Source organism: Macaca fascicularis, chromosome 13, assembly GCF_037993035.2.
Source record: "Macaca fascicularis isolate 582-1 chromosome 13, T2T-MFA8v1.1".
NCBI lineage: Eukaryota > Metazoa > Chordata > Mammalia > Primates > Cercopithecidae > Macaca > Macaca fascicularis.
In genome coordinates this window covers 98,214,378-98,231,497 of record NC_088387.1, presented here as the reverse complement: position 1 = coordinate 98,231,497, position 17,120 = coordinate 98,214,378, and the positions used below count along the sequence as shown (strand labels likewise).

The window sequence follows — 17,120 nt, the reverse complement described above, 5'->3', positions numbered from 1 at the left end:
GCTACTGATTTTGCCTGAAACTAACTGTGTACCTATTGTTTCACAATCTCCAGAGTGTAAGTTTTCTGGAGAACATGAAATCAAGAACCCTGGGTGTTTTAGGAGGGAAAAGACCGCTGTATTAGTTCAGGTCTCCGGAGAGGTGGTCAGAAAACCATGAGCCGGTGCTCAGTATATAACCATTTAATTGTGTTTTTCATCTTCTTTAAAGACAACTCATGATGAGAATCAAGGGATTCAGGTGAACTGGCATTTCCAGCAGGTTTAAACAAAAGTATATCCCTCCCCCCACTTGTTTTCCAAGTTTATTGTATTTCCACTATAAAATGATTTCAAGTCCTTTACACTTATTTGAAAACAAAAATCATACACAGGAAAAAATTAAGAAGAGTTAACGAAAAAACATTCATCCAAAAAAAATTACTACATCCCTCTAGACTCTTCTATGCATAGTTTGGCTGTCAAACTTTTTCAGTCATACTGTGCAACTTTGTATCACGGTTTTTTCACTTAACATTATATATTAGCATTTCCCCATGTTATTTAAAAGTTTTATAAATTAGTTTTAGAGGCCACTTCACACTCAGTGAAGTGACATAATGTACTGAACTGCTCCTAGCTGTACCCAACTTTATCCCGCTATAAATAACGCTGGGACCGAGGTCTTAAGGCTTAAAGCACTTCCTGACTTTGGATGACTTCCTTGGGACATATTCCCAGGAGTGTTATTCACTAGTCACAGTCATATTCCCTCGTTTCATCCACCCCCAGCTCGGTCCTCACCCCGCGACCCCGCACACGCGGCCCGCCCCATTCTTCTCATCCTCTCTGCACGCCTGAATCTCCTCCCTCCGGCCCCCCATCCCCCAAGAGCCGGTCCACTTCCCTCCCGACCCCCTACAGCCTCCCCACACCCGCCAGGCCCGGCAGCAGTGGAGACAAAATACCTTAGCTCTCACTGCCTCACAAAAACACCAGTGTCCCTGTGGCCGCCCAACCTCACGCCGCCGCAGATAAGCAGCTCTGGTCAGTCACCGGAAGCACCGGCCCTCAGTCCTCTGATAGGTGGGCGGTGATGTCTGTCCTCTGATAGGTGAGTGGTCCTCTGATGGGATAGGCAATCTCCTAGATGGCCCCGTCTATTGGTTTTTGAATGTGCACATTAGGAGAGGGTTCATTCCACTGGCCAATAAGCTCTGGCTGTACCGCATGGATCGCTGGGAGTTGTAGTCCCCATGAAACCACCGACCGCAAGCCCGCCACATTTTCCCTCCGTTAAGCACTTGAGCTCTTTCCCCACTTCTCGTCGGTTCTCTTGTCTAAGGAGTCCAGGAGCCCTAGGATCAACACGGCTTCTTAACCTTTAAAATCTGATAAAATCTGTCCAGGAAAATGTTCTTATCTGTACACAAAATATTGTGCATTCATCTGAAGTCGCTTCATGGGCCTGTCCCAGCTACAAATCCCTGTTCTACGCCCACCCTAAGTGTGCCTGCTCTGGCCACAGCCTGTGGAGTTAGTGCATCCCTTAGGCTTCTTTAGACCAGCCACACGCTTGGAAGACTGGGCCACATCTCGGAGCAGCGCATGAGGAATTCCAGGTCCTGACCTTCACAGTACAGTTGACCATCATCTTTCTTGAACAACACAGCCAGTCCACCTTCAGGGATGCAGACAACCTCATCTGGGATCTAAGCATCCGGGAGAGTGGGGATGGGGAAATGGAGGAAGAACACCCTTGGGGTTCATTCTGGGCCCGTTTGCCAGGCTTTTCTCCCCATGCCTATCTTCCAGTGCCACTTAGCAGAATCATACCTTCACATCAGTTTTTATGTTTTTCTTTTTCTTTTCTTTTCTTTTTTTAAAAATAAAGATGGCGTGCCTGTAATCCCAGCACTTTGGGAGGCGAGGCGGGCGGATAACCTGAGATCCGCAGTTCAAGACCAGCCTGGCCAACATGGTGAAACCCGGTCTCTACTAAAAATTTAAAAATTAGCCGGACGCTGGTAGCTCACGCCTGTAATCCCAGCTACTTGGGAGGCTGAGGCACGAGAATCGCTTGAACTCGGGAGGCGGAGGTTGCAGTGAGCCGAGATTGTGCCACTGCATTCCAGCCTGGCGACAGAGTGAAGATTCTGTCTCAAAAAAAAAAAAGAGAGAGAGAGAGAGAGGGACGGGATCTTGCTATGTTACCCAGGCTAGTCTTGAACTCCTGGGCTCAAGCAATCCTCCTGCCTCGGTCTCCCACAGTGTTGAGATTACAGGTGTGAGCCATTGTTCCAAAAATTGATATGCCCGGCCTCACATCAATTTTTGGAACAATGCAGGTAATAACGAGAGGAAAAAAAAGTTTTAAAAGTCCCAATTACCCTTCAAACAAATATTACCTCCTCCAAAAAATATTTTTCTAGATTCCTGATTGTCTTTTTAGGTGGAGGAGGAACTCAAAGTAGAATTCATTTACATATTCATTCATTCATTCCACAGCACTAATCACTCCATGCGGTAACTCTGTGTCCCCATCTCTCTCAGATTTAGTACCTGGAAAACAGCCATTCTGTCTTAATTCAATTGGTATCCCCAGGGCGCATTTCTTTGCCTTGAAAATTGAGTACCCAATAAATGTGCGTCGAGCAAAACTACATGAGATGGCGAACAGGGGTTTAAGGGTATGGGGGAGAGTCAGCAATGACTGGTGTTCTCCCTCCCTCCCCGAGCTCTGCTCCTACAGATCCAGGACGCCTAGCGAGGGTAGGAACCTCTTCGGTGCTTCCGCAACGCTCTGAACAGCACGGCACTGAGCGCATCTAATTAAAGTGATGGTTTCATTAGATAGCAACTCAGCGAGACCCTGTTTCTACAAAAAATAAAAAATTAGCTGGGCGTGGTTGCTCGAGCCTCTAGTCCCAGCTACTTGGGAGACTGAGGCAGAAGGATCGCTTGAGCCTAAGAGTTCGAGGTTGCTGTGAGCTATGATCGCGCCACTGGGCTCCAGCCTGGGCGACAGAGCAAGATCCTCTCTCTAAAAAAAAAAAAAAAAAAAAAACAAAAATAAAATAATGGTTTAATTGCCGGCCTTTGCCCCTTCTGCCCCCCACCCCCCACAAGTCTGTAGGACCGGGTTGACTTCCCAGAGCTTAGTACAGATTAGATGCTAAATAAATGTGTGTTGGACGGATGGGCGAATGAATGGATGGATGGAGGATGTGGTTGTGCTTACCATGCTCCCCGGTCAGTGGGTTAATGTCGTCAGGCGGGGCCAGGCTCGCTAACAGCCGGGCGGGGTCCCTTCCCCCGGGCCCCGCCCCGGCCGACCCCACCTTTCCGCGCGGCTCCGCCCCGCCGCCCCCTTCCCAGTGGCCCCTCCCCGCGCAGGTCCCGACTCCAGCCGCACCTCCTCTGGCTCTGCAGTGGCGGCGGGGAGGCGAGCCGGAGCGACTGCGGGGCCGGGACCGGAGCAGAGCCGGGGTCGGGCAGCAGCAGGGACCCCCGGAGGCGGGGCCTGTGGGACCGCTATGGGCGTGGAGATCGAGACCATCTCCCCCGGAGACGGTACCGGGCTCCCTCCGGAGCCGGGGGAGGGGAGGGGTCCCCGGGCGGAGCCCGGAGGGCGGGGGTCTGATTCGGAGGTGGCGCGGAGGGTGCTGAAGGGTCGGGGGGCTGGATGGGGAGGGCAGGCGGAGACCCCGGACGGGATTCTTGGGGGTCTAGGAGACCATCCTCCACCATCCTCTTCCGCGACTCACCTAGGGGAATGTAGGTGGCAGCCTGGAGGCGGGGGTCTGCGGCCCGGAGCCGGGGGTCTGCGGCCCACCACCCCGGGCTGCTCCTGTCGCCGCTGCTACCGTTCGGTTATCCGCTGCTGCTGATACCCCAGGCTGGGTTTCGGCTTAGCTTTCCCTGCCCTGCTCGGCGAGCTCTGGAAAGCAGGACCTGCTCTCGGGTCTCCGCTGCTCCGGGACCTCCTCCTAGCGCGTCCCCCGCCGGGCCTCCTGTCGGTCGCTTCCCTGTGGGCCGGGCTGTGAGCGGCTGTGGGGACAGACCCAGGCTGGGAAAGGGGGAAGCGCTCCCTTGCCGGCTTCCGGATCTCGCTTTATCCTCCCGCCGCGTTCAGACTCCCTGGCCACCCTGTCCACTCCCATGGCCTCCACATTGAAGCTTCTAAGCCCAGCCCTGCGACCTGCGGCCGGACCTCTCCCTGGAGGTCCCAAGGTGCTCCCTAGTCAGCAAATCCAAAACAGAACTTGCGCTTCCCACCTTCTCCCCTAAGTGATCCTTCTCATCCCCCTTCCTTATCTCACTTTCCCAAGCCCTTGTATTACTGGGTCTGGGTGTGCAAGGAATAGCCATTTCTTTATTTCTTGAAATTTAATTCATACCAAAGCTCCCATTGTCTGCAGGGTTTGATGGGCAAACTTCATATCAGATATTATTAATATGAACAGCTCCCCTGCCCAGGAAATTGGAGAACTTCTTGGCTCCAGGCCATGCTCCTTGTCCAATCCCAACCACTACTTTGGATATCCCCTGGGGTACAGGATTCTTTGCCCACGCAGGAAACCTTGATGCTGGGTCCCAGAAAGCGTCTCCCTGAGGCCTTTTCATCCCCCAGCAGCCCCTGAGCTAATCTCCCCATCTTCAGCCTCTCCTCCCTGCCTTCAATCTCATCCCCAATCTCATATTCACTCCCTTTCTACATCATAGCCTGAAGACTCTTCTTAAAATGTGGTGGCTCATGCCTGTAATCCCACCACTTTGGGAGGCCGAGGCGGGTGGATCACAAGGTCAGGAGTTCAAGACCAGCCTGACCAACATGGTGAAACCCGTCTCTACTAAAAATACAAAAATTAGCTAGGCGTGGTGGTGCATGCCTGTAATCCCAGCTACTGGGGAGGCTGAGGCAGGAGAATGGCTTGAACCCAGGAGGCAGAGGTTGCAGTGAGCCGATTGTGCCACTGCACTCCAGCCTGGGTGACAGAGCGAGACTCGTCTCAAAAATAAGAAGAAGAAGAAGAAGAAGAAAACAAATGCATATTTGACCATGCCCCTCCCTCAGGTAGAAGATGTTTTAATGATTCTTCCCTCTCCCCCAGGCAGAGGGGCCTTTGGTGCTGTGGTCTATTCTCATCTTCCACACTAGAGCTTCATCTCTCACCACCTGTCCTGAGCCCACCACCAACTTTTTCTCCAGCTTTCCCAAGCTGCCTGCAAGTTGTTGAACACACCACTCATTCAGCAAATATTTATTGAACGTGTGTGCTAGGCCCTAAGGTGACAGCGTTGAAACAGACAGGGTCCCCGCTATTGCTGGACTGAAGGCCTTTGAACATGTTACATGTCATTCCCTCTTCCCAGATGGTGTTTTTTTACTTCCTCTGGCAAATTCTTACTTGTCTTTCAAGACCTGGCTTCGCCATTCTCTCCTCTATGATATTTTCCTTGACTTCTGCAGTCAGTTAGCTGCTCCCTCCTCCAGGCTCCCATAAAGTCCTCTAAATGTTGGCTCTGTGGTTAGCCTTCCTTAGGCTTTGTTATCTAGCCCCATAGCTTTAAATTCCAGCCAAATTTATATCTCCAGTGCAGACTCTTCATCTGCCTACTTGCAATATAAACTCAGATGTCTAATAGGCATCTCAAGATTGCCACCCGCACAAATCTGTTCCTCCCGTCTTCCCTATCTCAGGAAATAGTTCCACTATTCATCCAGTTGCCCAAACAGAAAACCCAAGCATCGTTCTTGTTGTCTCCTTTGTCCTCATCCTGGACCCCATTTCCAATTTGATTGCATGCCCTGTCAGCTCTGCTTCCAAAATATGTCTCCAGTCTATTTCACTCTCTTCTCTGCTGCCACCACCTTAAATCAAGCTATCATTGATTTCTTGTCTGGATTATTGCAACAGACGCCTTACTGTCCATCCTACACATAGCAGTCAGAGTGATGTTATAAAATCTTAATTCGGATTATGTCATTCTCTGGCTTAAAACCCTCCAGTGGTTTCCTATTGCACTTAGTATGAAATCCGGCTCTGCAAGCCCTGTATGATCCATCTCCTTCCCACCTCTGTCCTCCCTCCCTTCTTTCCACCTAACCTCCTTGCTCGCTGCAAATGGATTGATTCTGTGCACTTGTTACTCCTTCCCCAAGTGCTAATTCCCAGTATTTTGCTCATCCTTCAAGTCCTAGCTCCAGGGGCACCTTCTTCAAGAGGCCATCCTGGACCACTCTGTCTGAAATGGTCTGTCCCACTGCATCTCCCTTTAATACATCATTGTGTGTGTTTTCTTTAGAGTATTCATCATAATCCATAATCGTTTTGCATATTTAAGTATTGTCTCTGTCCATTAGAATATAAAGTCCATGGCAGGTGTGGTGGCTCATGCCTATAATCTCAACACTTTGGGAGGTTGAGATGGTAGGAGCTCTTGAGCCCAGGAGTTCAAGGCCAGCCTGGACAACATGTCAAGACCCTGTCTCTACAAAATTTTTTTTTTTTTTAATTAGCTGGGCATGGCAGGATGCACTTGCAGTCCCAGCTACTCAGAAAGCAGAGGCAGAAAGATTGCTTGAGCCCATGAGGTCAAGGCTGCACTGAGCCAAGATCATGCTATTGCACTCCAGCCTGGGTGACACACTGAGACCCCTACTCTTAAAAAAAAAAAAGTAAACTCTAAAAGAACAGGGATAGAGATCTTGTTTGTAGTGTTCACTGCTGTATCCCTGTGATCAGGCACAGGCGTGGCACCCCATAGGTACTCAGTAAATATTTGTGGTTTTGTTTTGTTTTGTTATGTTTGTTTGTTGAGACAGGGTCTTACTCTGTCACCCAGGCTAGAGTGCAGTAGCATGAACACAGCTCACTGCAGCCTTGACCTCCTGGGCTCAAACAATCCTTCCACTTCAGTCTCTTGAGTAGCTGGGGCTATAGGTGTGCAGCATCACACCTGGCTAATTGAAAAGAATTTTTTTTTTTTTTTTTTTAAGAGATGGGGTCTCCCTATGTTACCCAGGGTGATCCAGAACTCCTGGGCTCAAGTGATCCTCATGCCTCAGCCTCCCAGAGTGCTGGGATTACAGATGTGAGCCACCATGCCTGGCCTCTCAGCAAATATTTGTAAATGATTCCGTTTATTCATCCTTGATGGATGGATTATAATCTGCATTGTAATCTGGTATTTGTGTGTCTGTTTCCCTACCTTCCTCATGAGTTTATACATTGCTCTGCATGTCTGAAGTCTGGTCCAGGCCTGGCACATAGGAGGCCAACTGTAAATGTCTGTGGAGTGGATGATGTGAAGTAAAAGGGGCAATCAAAGAAAGTGGGGGTGGGTGGTGGGAAAGCCCAGGAGAGAGCAGAGTTGAGAAAACTCAGGGGGTAAAGTAAATCCAGGCCAGAGAGGTGACGTGATTCATTCTGGCTCGTACAGGGCCAGGAGCCAGAACTAGTTCCACAGGCATCTGCATGGCGTGGAGGGGAATGCAGGCTGGAGCTCTTGGTCAGGATCATACTTAATGTCCCAGGTGTTTTTCCAATACCCTACTCCTTCATCTGCCCTCATGTCTCCCTGCAGGAAGGACATTCCCCAAGAAGGGCCAGACGTGTGTGGTGCACTACACAGGTAAGTCTCACCCCTCAGCCCCCACTCCAGTCCTGCCCCTCCCAAGGCAGGGCTGTTCTCTGAGCTTCTCTCCAGAGGTGCCTGCCTCTGAATCAGACCTAAAGCCCAAGGCAGCAGGGTCTCCCTGTGACCAGCCATCCCCTACTCCTCCCAGCCAGTCTAGTGGCAATGATAAAGGAGGCTTGGAAGGCCAACTCTTTCCCTCTTCTTCCAGCAAGGGCCATCCATGGTGCCAGCTTCTAGGTGAGTCAAACACCTTCAGTCCCCTTCCTTCCGTTGCAGGCATGGTGGAGCCCCTGTCCCTGCTGGGTCTGTCTGATATTTAGAAATCCCTCCGAGAGCTCCCAGCAGACTCTCTCTCCATCCTGCAGTATCATTAGAGAAGAAGAGGAGGGGAGAGGACAGAGAAGTCACCCAGAGGCTCTGATGCCATTTGAGGTGTCGGGTGATGGCAGTGCTTGTCTCTGGGTGCCGGGGGAGCCCAGAGCGGGACTGATCCCTGTTGGATGCTCTTTATCTGCAGCTGAGGTAGAGCGAGTTCCTCAGGACTGCTGGCAGGAAGATCATGAGCAGGTGTTTGTTCCAAGGGGGGTGAGCACCCTACCTTGTGACCTGCTTCCTAAAGTGGCAAACTCGATGACAGCCATTTAGCAGACAGCAAGGCCAGGTTAATTCCTAGGACATACTCGGATGGGGCCATTTTTAGCAGTTCTGTGAGCCAGCGTGAAGCACAAGGTTAATTCTACACAGACGGTGTGGATGTTTGCAGCAGTTGTGTTGCTGGTCGCTGATGTCAGTGGGCTGGACCATGTTTTATCTCCTGGTGATGTGGCCTAATTACCATGGGTCCTCTGGGGCCTCTGACCTGTGTAATTGATTTAACAATTTTAAATGTTGTAGACAGACCAGTATTTATCAAGTTACTGAAACCACAACATCCTTTTGCAAAGTCCTTTCACAATACATACATAGGGCAGCAGCTCTGGTCTTGGGAGAGACTGTCTTATCAAACACAGCAGGAGACTGTGGGACTTTTGGGAAACTTTTAAGTTAAATATAAATATAGTAGAGAACATAATGTAAGATGTCCAGGTCAATGAATTTTTTCAAAGTGATCACACTTAGGTAACTACCACTCAGAGAAGCATAGAACATTACCAGCATCCCCAAAAGTCCCTCTGATGCCTTCTTCCAGTCATTTCACCTCCCTAAAGGTAGCTATCATTGTTTTTCTGGTTTGTTGTTGTTGTTGTTGTTTTGAGACAGGGTCTCACTCTGTGACTCAGGCTGAGTGCAGTGGTGATCACCGCTCACTGCAGCCTCGACCTCTCGGGCTCAAGTGATCCTCCTGCTTCAGTCTCCTGACTAGCTGGGACCACAGACACGAGCCACCATGCCTGGCTAATTTTTAATTTCTTGTAGAGATGAGGGTCTCACTATGTTGTCCAGGCTGGTCTCAAACTCCTGTATGCAAGTGATCCTTCCACCATGGCCTCCTAGTGCTGGAATTACAGGTGTGAGCCACTGTGCCTGGCTGGCAACTATTACTCTGACTTTTGTCTCCATGGATTGGTTTTGCCTACTTTTGCACTTCATCTTAATGGAACCATAGCATATGTACTCTTTTGTGTTTGGCTTATGTCACTCAATATTATGTCTGCGAGATATATCCAGAGTGGTTTATTCCTCTACAGTATTTTAATGTATGAGTATGTTGCAATTTATGTATCCTCTCTACCGCTGATGAACATTTTGGTTGTTCATAGTTTTTATTTATTACAAACAGTGTCACTTTGATCAGTCTTGCAGGCATCTCTTAGTGTACATGTGTACAAACATATGTGCATGTTGCTGTTGGGTATATACCTGGAAGTGGGGTACCTAGACTCAGCATTAGCAGTACTGTCCGACAGCTTTCCAAAGTCATTGTGCCAATTTCCACTCTAGGCAGCTGTGTAGGAGAGTGCCAGTTACCCTGTGTCCTCCCCAACATTTGGTATTGTCAGGTTTTGTTTTGTTTATTTATTTTTTTCTTTTTTTGAGACAGAGTCTGTGTTGCCCAGGCTGGAGAGAAATAGCACAATCTTGGCTCACTGCAACCTCTGCCTCCTGGGTTCAAGCGATTCTCCTGCCTCAGCCTCCCGAGTAGCTGGGATTACAGGCACCCACCACCATACCCGGCTAATTTTTGTATTTCTAGTAGATATGGGGTTTCACCATATTGGCCAGGCTGGTCTCAAACCCTTGACCTCAGGTGATCTGCCTGCCTCAGCCTCCCTAAGTGCTGGGATTACAGGAATGAGCCACCACGCCAGGCTTTGTTTTGGTTTTGGCCTGCTCTGGTGAGTATTCAGTACCATTTCATTGTGGGGTTTTTTTTTTTTAGACAAGATCTTGCTCTTTCACCAAGGCTGGAGTGCAGTGGTAAGATCTCGGCTCACTGCAACCCTGCCTCCCGGGTTCAAGCAATTCTTGTGCTTCAGCCTCCCAAGTAGTTGGGATTACAGGTGCACACCACCACACCCAGCTAATTTTTGTATTTTTTGTAGAGACGGGGTTTTGCCATGTTGGCCAGACTGGTCGTTGTGGTTTTGATTTGTGTTTCCCTGATGATGAATGGCGTTGAGCACTTTTTCATGTGCCTACTGGCCATTTGGATATCCTCTTTAGACTGCTCTAATTTTGCCCATTAAAAAAAATTAGGTTGTCTTTTTCTTTTTCTTTTTTTGAGACGGAGTTTCACTCTTGTTGCTCAGGCTGGAGTGCAATGGTGCGATCTTCACTCACTGCAACCTACACCTCCCAGGTTCAAGTGATTCTCCTGCCTCAGCCTCCTGAGTGGCTGGAATTACAGGCGCGAGCCACCGTGCCCGGCTAATTTTTGGGTTTTTGCTAGAGACAGGGTTTCGCCATGTTGGCCAGGCTGGTCTCAAACTCCTGACCTCAGGTGGTCCACCTGCCTCGGCCTCCCAGTGCTGGGATTATAGGTATAAGTCACGGTGCCTGGCCGGTTGTCTTTTTCTTGTTGATTTATAGGAGTTTTGTATATGTTTTGGATATGAGTCTTTTGTTGGTTATATCTATCCCAAATATCTTCTCCCACACTGTGGCTTGCCTTTTTACTCTCTTAATAGTAGCTTTTGAATAGAAGTCCTTTTTTTATTGTTTATTTTTTCTTATTTTGTTTCTTTATAAAATTTTTTTTCTTTCTTGTTTTTGAGATAGGATCTCACTCCCAAGGTGTTGGGATTACAGGCGTGAGCCACAGGGCCCGGCCATCTGTCTAATTTTTAATTTATCTGTAGAGAGGGCAGTCTCCCTATGTTGCCCAGGATGGTCTCGAACTCCTGGGCTCAACTGATCCTCCTACCTTGGCCTCCTAAAGTGCTAGTATTACAGGTGTGAGCCACTGCACCTGGCCTGAACAGAGTTCCTAATTTTGATGAAGTCTGACTTATCAATTGTTTTTTTTTTGTTTTGTTTTGTTTTGTTTTTGAGACGGAGTCTCGCTCTCTCGCCCAGGCTGGAGTGCAGTGGCCGGATCTCAGCTCACTGCAAGCTCCGCCTCCCGGGTTCACATCATTCTCCTGCCTCAGCCTCCCGAGTAGCTGGGACTATAGGCGCCCGCCACCTCACCCGGCTAGTTTTTTGTTGTTTTTTTTTTTTTTAGTAGAGACGGGGTTTCACCGTGTTAGCCAGGATGGTCTCGATCTCCTGACCTCGTGATCCGCCCGTCTCAGCCTCCCAAAGTGCTGGGATTATAGGCTTGAGCCACCGCACCCGGCCTAGATTTATCAATCTTTTCTTTTATGGTTAGTGCTTTCTGTGTTCAGTTTAAGAAATCTTCATCAGGCCGGGTGCAGTGGCTCATGCCTGTAATCCCAGCACTTTGGGAAGCCAAGGCGGGTGGATCACCTGAGGTCAGGAGTTTGAGACCAGCCTGGCCAACATGGTGAAACCCTGTCTCTACTAAAAATACAAAAATTAGCCAAGCATGGTGGTGCATGCCTGTAATCCCAGCTACTTGGGAGGCTGAGACAGGAGAATCTCTTGAACAACCCGGGAGGTGGAGGTTGCAGTGAGCTGAGATCGAGCCGCTGCACTCTAGCCTGGGTGACAGAGATGAGACTCCGTCTCAGAAAAATAAATAAATAAATAAATCTTTGTCTCTGGGTCATGAAGATATCCTTCTATTTATTATCTTGTAGAAGCTTTATTATTCTATCTTTCATATTTAGGTTTATGATTCATCTGGAATTGATTTTTTTGTGTGTGGATTTGGTAGGGGTTAAGGTTCATTTTTTTTCCCATATGAATATACTGTTTCCCATATGAATATACTGTTGACTCAACAACCTTAATGCAAAAAAAAAAAAAAAAAAAAAAATCCTTTATTTGCTGCATTGCAGTGGCATCTTTGTCCAATCAAATCACCGTATAAGTGGGTCTGTTTCTAGACTGCATGGTTTTGGCTGAACTTGTAGCAAGAGATAACTGAAGTTATTTATCCAAAGTAGATTAAGTCACATAAAACCTGAAGAAACTAAGGAATGAGAAAGGAAAGTTGGTGTATAAATAGTATGTGAATGTGTGCGTGTGTGTGCATATCCATGTGCATATTTGTACAAGTATGTATCTGTGTGAATGTATGTAGATCTATGTATCTAAATATTTTCTTAGCCTCTCTTTGGCCACCAGAGCTTTTCTCCTGAGTGTGAGTGCATAAGAGCATGTGAGCATGCACAAGTATCTTTGTGTATTTGAATATCTTAGCAACCTTAGCAAATGCACGAGATTGTATTTGATCTTGTTAGCATCCACCTGCATGTACCTCTGTGTAGCCAGAAGGGTTTTCTCCTTTGCCTCATTTAGTACCCAGGGCAAAAGCCTGATGTATTTTACTGAGAGAGTAGTTAAATAAGTCTGTTTCTCTAATATACATTTTAGTTGAAGGAATTAGGAAGTGGCATCATAGATGCTCCAACACTAAGCTGGCCACGCTTCCTATGTTAAACATGACACATCTGAGGCCCTGGAAGAGGAAGTGATTTGCCCAATGTCACACAATGAGATAGTGCCAGAGTGAAGTCAAAACCCAGTCTCTGGACGTTCAAGCAAGGTCTTTTTCTAGTCCCAAACGGCCTTTTGTGGTGGTCCAGGGACTGCCAGGAGCAGTCATGGAACCGCATCATTTACAGAAGGTCTGATCTTTGAGTCAGAGTCACAGAAGAATTGAGAATAGCTGTTGGGCCTTGAGTTGCTGAACTGAGATGACATGTGGACATGGGGATGACAAGGCTTCTGAAGCAGAAGCTGGGGGACCCGGAACTGCTGGACTAGCACCTGGGGGGGTTCTGGTTTCAAACAGCCCTATTAGTACAGAGTCTGGAGGCCACCTCTGACCAGCTAGGTCACCTGACACTGTTCCCTGCAGTAGGGGATGATGCAATCTTTGGGTTTTGCCTTTTGGAGGAAACTTAAGAAACCTTAGGAACCTTATGTGAGGACTCAACCTGAGGCTGGAATAGCTGGGAAAACAGACCTTTAGGCAGAGGAAGTGACATAAAAAAGTTGAAAAGTCTGGCTGGGCATGATAGCTCACGCCTGTAATCCCAGCACGTTGGGAGGCCAAGGTGGGCAGATCACCTGAGGTCAGGAGTTTGAGACCAGCCTGGCCAACATGGCAAAACCCCATCTCTACTAAAAATATGAAAAAAATTAGCGGGCGCAGTGGCAGGTACCTGTAGTCCCAGCTACTCAGGAAGCTGAGGCAGGAAAATCCCTTGAACCTGGTAGGTGGAGGTTGCAATGAACTGAGATCATACCACTGCACTCCAGCCTGGGCAACAGAGGGAGACTCCAACTCAGAAAAAAAAAAAGTTGAAAAGTGCAGAGGAATTTGAGAAAGGCATGACCTGAATAGGACACAGAGGGAAGGGAAGGAAGGGGAGAACAGAGAGGGTTATAAGCAGGCAAGAGCTGGATCGTGAAGTGCCTGTATGCAAGGTAGGCATTTGAATTCTGCCCTGGGGAGCTATTGAAGTATTTTAAGCAGGGGAGTAATAGAATCAGATTTGTGTTTAAAGAAAAAAAAATCAGTCTGGATGCCAAGTGAACAACGAAATGGAGGCGGGTAAAAGAGGATCAAAAAGACCAGTTAGGAGGTTCTTCCTGTGTACAGGTGAAATAAGCTGGTTACTTGGTGGCGGTAATAGAAGCAAAGAAAAGGCCAGGAGCAGTGGCTCAGGCCTGTAATCCCAACACTGGGAGGCTGATGCAGGTGCTGTGGTCAGGAGTTCAAGACCAGCCTGGCCAACATGGCGAAATCCTGTTTCTACTAAAAATACAAAAATCAGCCGGGTGTGGTGGCAGGCGCCTGTAATCCCAACAATGTGGGAGGCTGAGGCAGGAGAATCGCTTGAACCCGGGAAGTGGAGGTTGCAGTGAGCTGAGATCGTGCCACTGCACTCCAGCCTGGGTGACATAGCAAGATTCCGTCTCAAATAAATAAATAAATAAATAAATAAATAAATAAATAAATAAAATAGAAATGAAGAAAATAGGTAGATTACAAAGATATGGAGGACTTAGTGATAGGTAGTATGTGGGGGTGAGGCAGAGGGAAGCGTCCAGATTTCCTGCCTGGGCAACAGGATGGATGGGGAGGATTGGAAGAGGAGCAGGTGTGTGCAGAAAAGGCATTCCATTTTAGACATGTGGAATCTGAATTGAGAGTTAACTCATGACCACAGCTCTATTGCACCCGATTCTTGCTTTGACAGGAATGCTCCAAAATGGGAAGAAATTTGATTCATCCAGAGACAGAAACAAACCTTTCAAGTTCAGAATTGGCAAACAGGAAGTCATCAAAGGTTTTGAAGAGGGCGCAGCCCAGGTAGGTGAGGATTCACATTAAAGGAGATCTGGAGACTTGGGGATCTGGGCTCAGCACTCTGCCCTCCACCTCCACCTTCACCCACTCACAGACCACTACTGCTTTGACTCTACCGCCAGGGCATGGCAACGCCATCTGGTATCCCCTCCTGGCTTTGTGTCCCCACCCCTCTCCTTGCCAGCATGACTCTTTTGTGTCCCTGGGAGCTCTCATCCCAAGCACATCCCCTAGGCTTGCTTAGAACTACCTGAGAGGGCCAGGCATGGTGACTCATGCCTGTAATCCCAGCACTTTGGGAGGCCGAGTGTGGCAGATCACTTGAGGCCAGGAGTTCAAGACCAGACTCACCAACATGGTATAACCCCGTCCCTGCTGAAAATACAGGTGTGGTGGTGCACGCCTGCAATCGCAGCTACTTGGGAGGCTGCGACAGGAGAATCACTTGAACCCGGGAGGTGAAGGTTGCAGTGAGCAGAGATTGTGCCACTGTACTCCAACCCAGGCGATGGAGTGAGACGCTGTCTCAAAAAACAAAACAAAAAAATAAACTAGCTGAGGTCTACCAGTTGTCTGGGACTGAGGTGGCGGAAGAGTTGGGGTGGAGTAGGCCAAAAAGATTTTTTGTTTTTTTTGCTTTTTTGGAAAGAATTTCAGACTTACAAAATTATTACAGAAATAGTACAGAGTTCTTCTATACTCTATTCAGCTTCCCCTTCTTGCATAACCATAGTACAATTATCAAAACCAGGACATTCACACTGATACAATATTACTTACTTATTCAAATTTTTGATTATTCAAAATTCAAAAATAGATTTAAATGTCACCAATTGTCCTATTAATGCTGAGCGGGTTCTCAACAACTGCTGTGATGAGCCCTGGTTCAAGCTCTTCTTCCTTGGTCTGTCTGTGAAGTCCTTATGATGCTCCCTTACAATAGGTCTTGTTTTTGGTGTTTTTTTTTAGACAGAGTCTCACTCTGTCACCGAGGCTGGAGTGCAGTGGCGCAATCTCAGCTCACTGCAACCTCCACCTCCTGGATTCAAGCGATTCTCCTGCCTCAGCCACCCAAGTAACTGGGATTACAGGCACCTGCCACCATGCCCAGCTACTGTTGTTTGTTTTTTTTTTTTGAGACATAGTCTCACTTTGTTGCCTAGGCTGGAGTGCAGTGGCACAATCTCGGTTCACTGCAACCTCCGCCTCCCAGGTTCAAGCAATTCTCCTGCCCCAGCCTCCCGAGTAGCTGGGATTACAGGTGTGCACCGTCACCATCTGCCTGGCTAATTTTTGTATTTTTAGTACAGATGGGATTTCACCATGTTTGCCAGGCTTGTCTCCAACTCCTTGACCTCAGGTGATCCACCTGCCTCGGCCTCCCAAAGTGCTAGGATTACAGGCGTGAGCCACCACACCGGCCTTTTTGTATTTTTTAGTAGAGACAGGGTTTTGCCGTATTAGCCAGGCTGGTCTTGAACTTCTAGACTCAAGTGATCCGCCCACCTTGGCCTCCCAAAGTGCTGAGATTACAGGTGTGAGCCACCATGGTTGGCCACAGTAGGTCCCCCTTGCCACCTTGCTGGTGACTGTAGTCTCTAAACCACTTTAATGAACTGCTCCTGTCACCTACTTGAGTATTTACATGTGCTATTCATATACCCTCTTTCCTAAAGAGGCCTATTCTTTGGAAGAGGGTGAACAAATGAAAGTGTTTCAGTCATATACAAATTGAATAACCAGTAATGTTTGTCAGATGCATGAATTTGAGAACGCTCTGTGAGGGTTACTGCCCCACAGTCACATTTCTGCTGAAGCAGAATCTGCATTTGTTACAGCTCTTAGCAAAATTTCAATGTAACCCATGTAAAATTCATCTGAGATCTTCAGAGTTAACACTGAGGATGGTTTGGGAAAATGCCATAGTCATCTAACTTTTTTCTTTTAAATCAAGCTGCGTCCTCTTTCTCCTCTCCCCATCTGCCCCCATCCCTGCTAGATGAGCTTGGGGCAGAGGGCGAAGCTGACCTGCACCCCTGATGTGGCATATGGAGCCACGGGCCACCCCGGTGTCATCCCTCCCAATGCCACCCTCATCTTTGACGTGGAGCTGCTCAACTTAGAGTGAAGGCAGGAAGGAACTCAAGGTGGCTGGAGATGGCTGCTGCTCACCCTCCTAGCCTGCTCTGCCACTGGGACGGCTCCTCCCGTTTGGGGCTCTTGATCAGTGTGCTAACCTCACTGCCCCATGGCATCATCCATTCTCTCTGCCCAAGTTGCTCTGTATGTGTTCGTCAGTGTTCATGCGAATCCTTGCTTGAGGAAACTTCGGTTGCAGATTGAAGCATTTCAGGTTGTGCATTTTGTGTGATGCATGTAGTAGCCTTTCCTGATGACAGAACACAGATCTCTTGTTCGCACAATCTACACTGCCTTACCTTCACTTAAGCCACATACACAAGGTGCTCAGACATGAAATGTACATGGCGTACACAGAGGGACTTGAGCCAGTTACCTTTGCTGTCACTTTCTCTCATAAATTCTGTTGGCTGCTCACTTAAACAATGTCCTCTTTGGAAATACGTAAAATAAAGGCTCTGTGCTTGACAAA

General features: G+C 48.2%; 2 protein-coding genes across 9 annotated transcripts in view; one reads left to right on the top strand and one right to left on the bottom strand.

Annotated features, from left to right (window-relative positions):
* The window catches only part of WDCP (WD repeat and coiled coil containing), a 21,386-nt gene extending 17,365 nt beyond the window's left edge, over nt 1-4,021 (bottom strand). For 2 of the 3 annotated variants that reach the window (XM_005576444.4, XM_005576445.4), the window contains exon 1: nt 948-1,029. The gene's annotated coding sequence lies outside the window, so the exon portion shown is untranslated. Of the gene's footprint in view, nt 1-947; nt 1,030-3,746 lie in introns of those variants that run through there. The other variant, XM_065527665.1, reaches the window with a different exon arrangement.
* Nucleotides 3,229-17,120, top strand: FKBP1B (FKBP prolyl isomerase 1B). Of its 6 annotated transcripts, none has more exons than XR_006691763.3 (5): nt 3,229-3,552; nt 7,570-7,617; nt 7,832-7,860; nt 14,400-14,512; nt 16,464-17,120. XR_006691763.3 is itself a non-coding variant. In XM_045369704.2 (5 exons), exons 4-5 carry the CDS (start codon nt 14,402-14,404, stop codon nt 16,635-16,637), a joined length of 240 nt encoding a protein of 79 aa, XP_045225639.1. In that variant the 5' UTR covers nt 3,408-3,552; nt 7,570-7,617; nt 7,832-7,860; nt 14,400-14,401; the 3' UTR covers nt 16,638-17,120. The 6 variants fall into 6 exon arrangements, 5 of the variants coding, with proteins under 5 accessions (XP_045225639.1, XP_005576499.1, XP_005576500.1 ...); XM_045369704.2 differs by having other exon boundaries at nt 3,408-3,552; nt 16,509-17,120; XM_005576442.4 differs by lacking the exon at nt 7,832-7,860 and having other exon boundaries at nt 3,408-3,552; nt 16,509-17,120.

Coding starts and splice junctions, on each gene's coding strand:
- FKBP1B (XM_005576442.4), top strand. CDS start 3,516: ATGGGCGTGGAGATCGAGACCATCTCCCCCGGAGACG. Junction 7,618..14,399: donor GTGTGTGGTGCACTACACAG/GTAAGTCTCACC, acceptor TTGCTTTGACAG/GAATGCTCCAAAATGGGAAG. Junction 14,513..16,508: donor TTGAAGAGGGCGCAGCCCAG/GTAGGTGAGGAT, acceptor CATCCCTGCTAG/ATGAGCTTGGGGCAGAGGGC.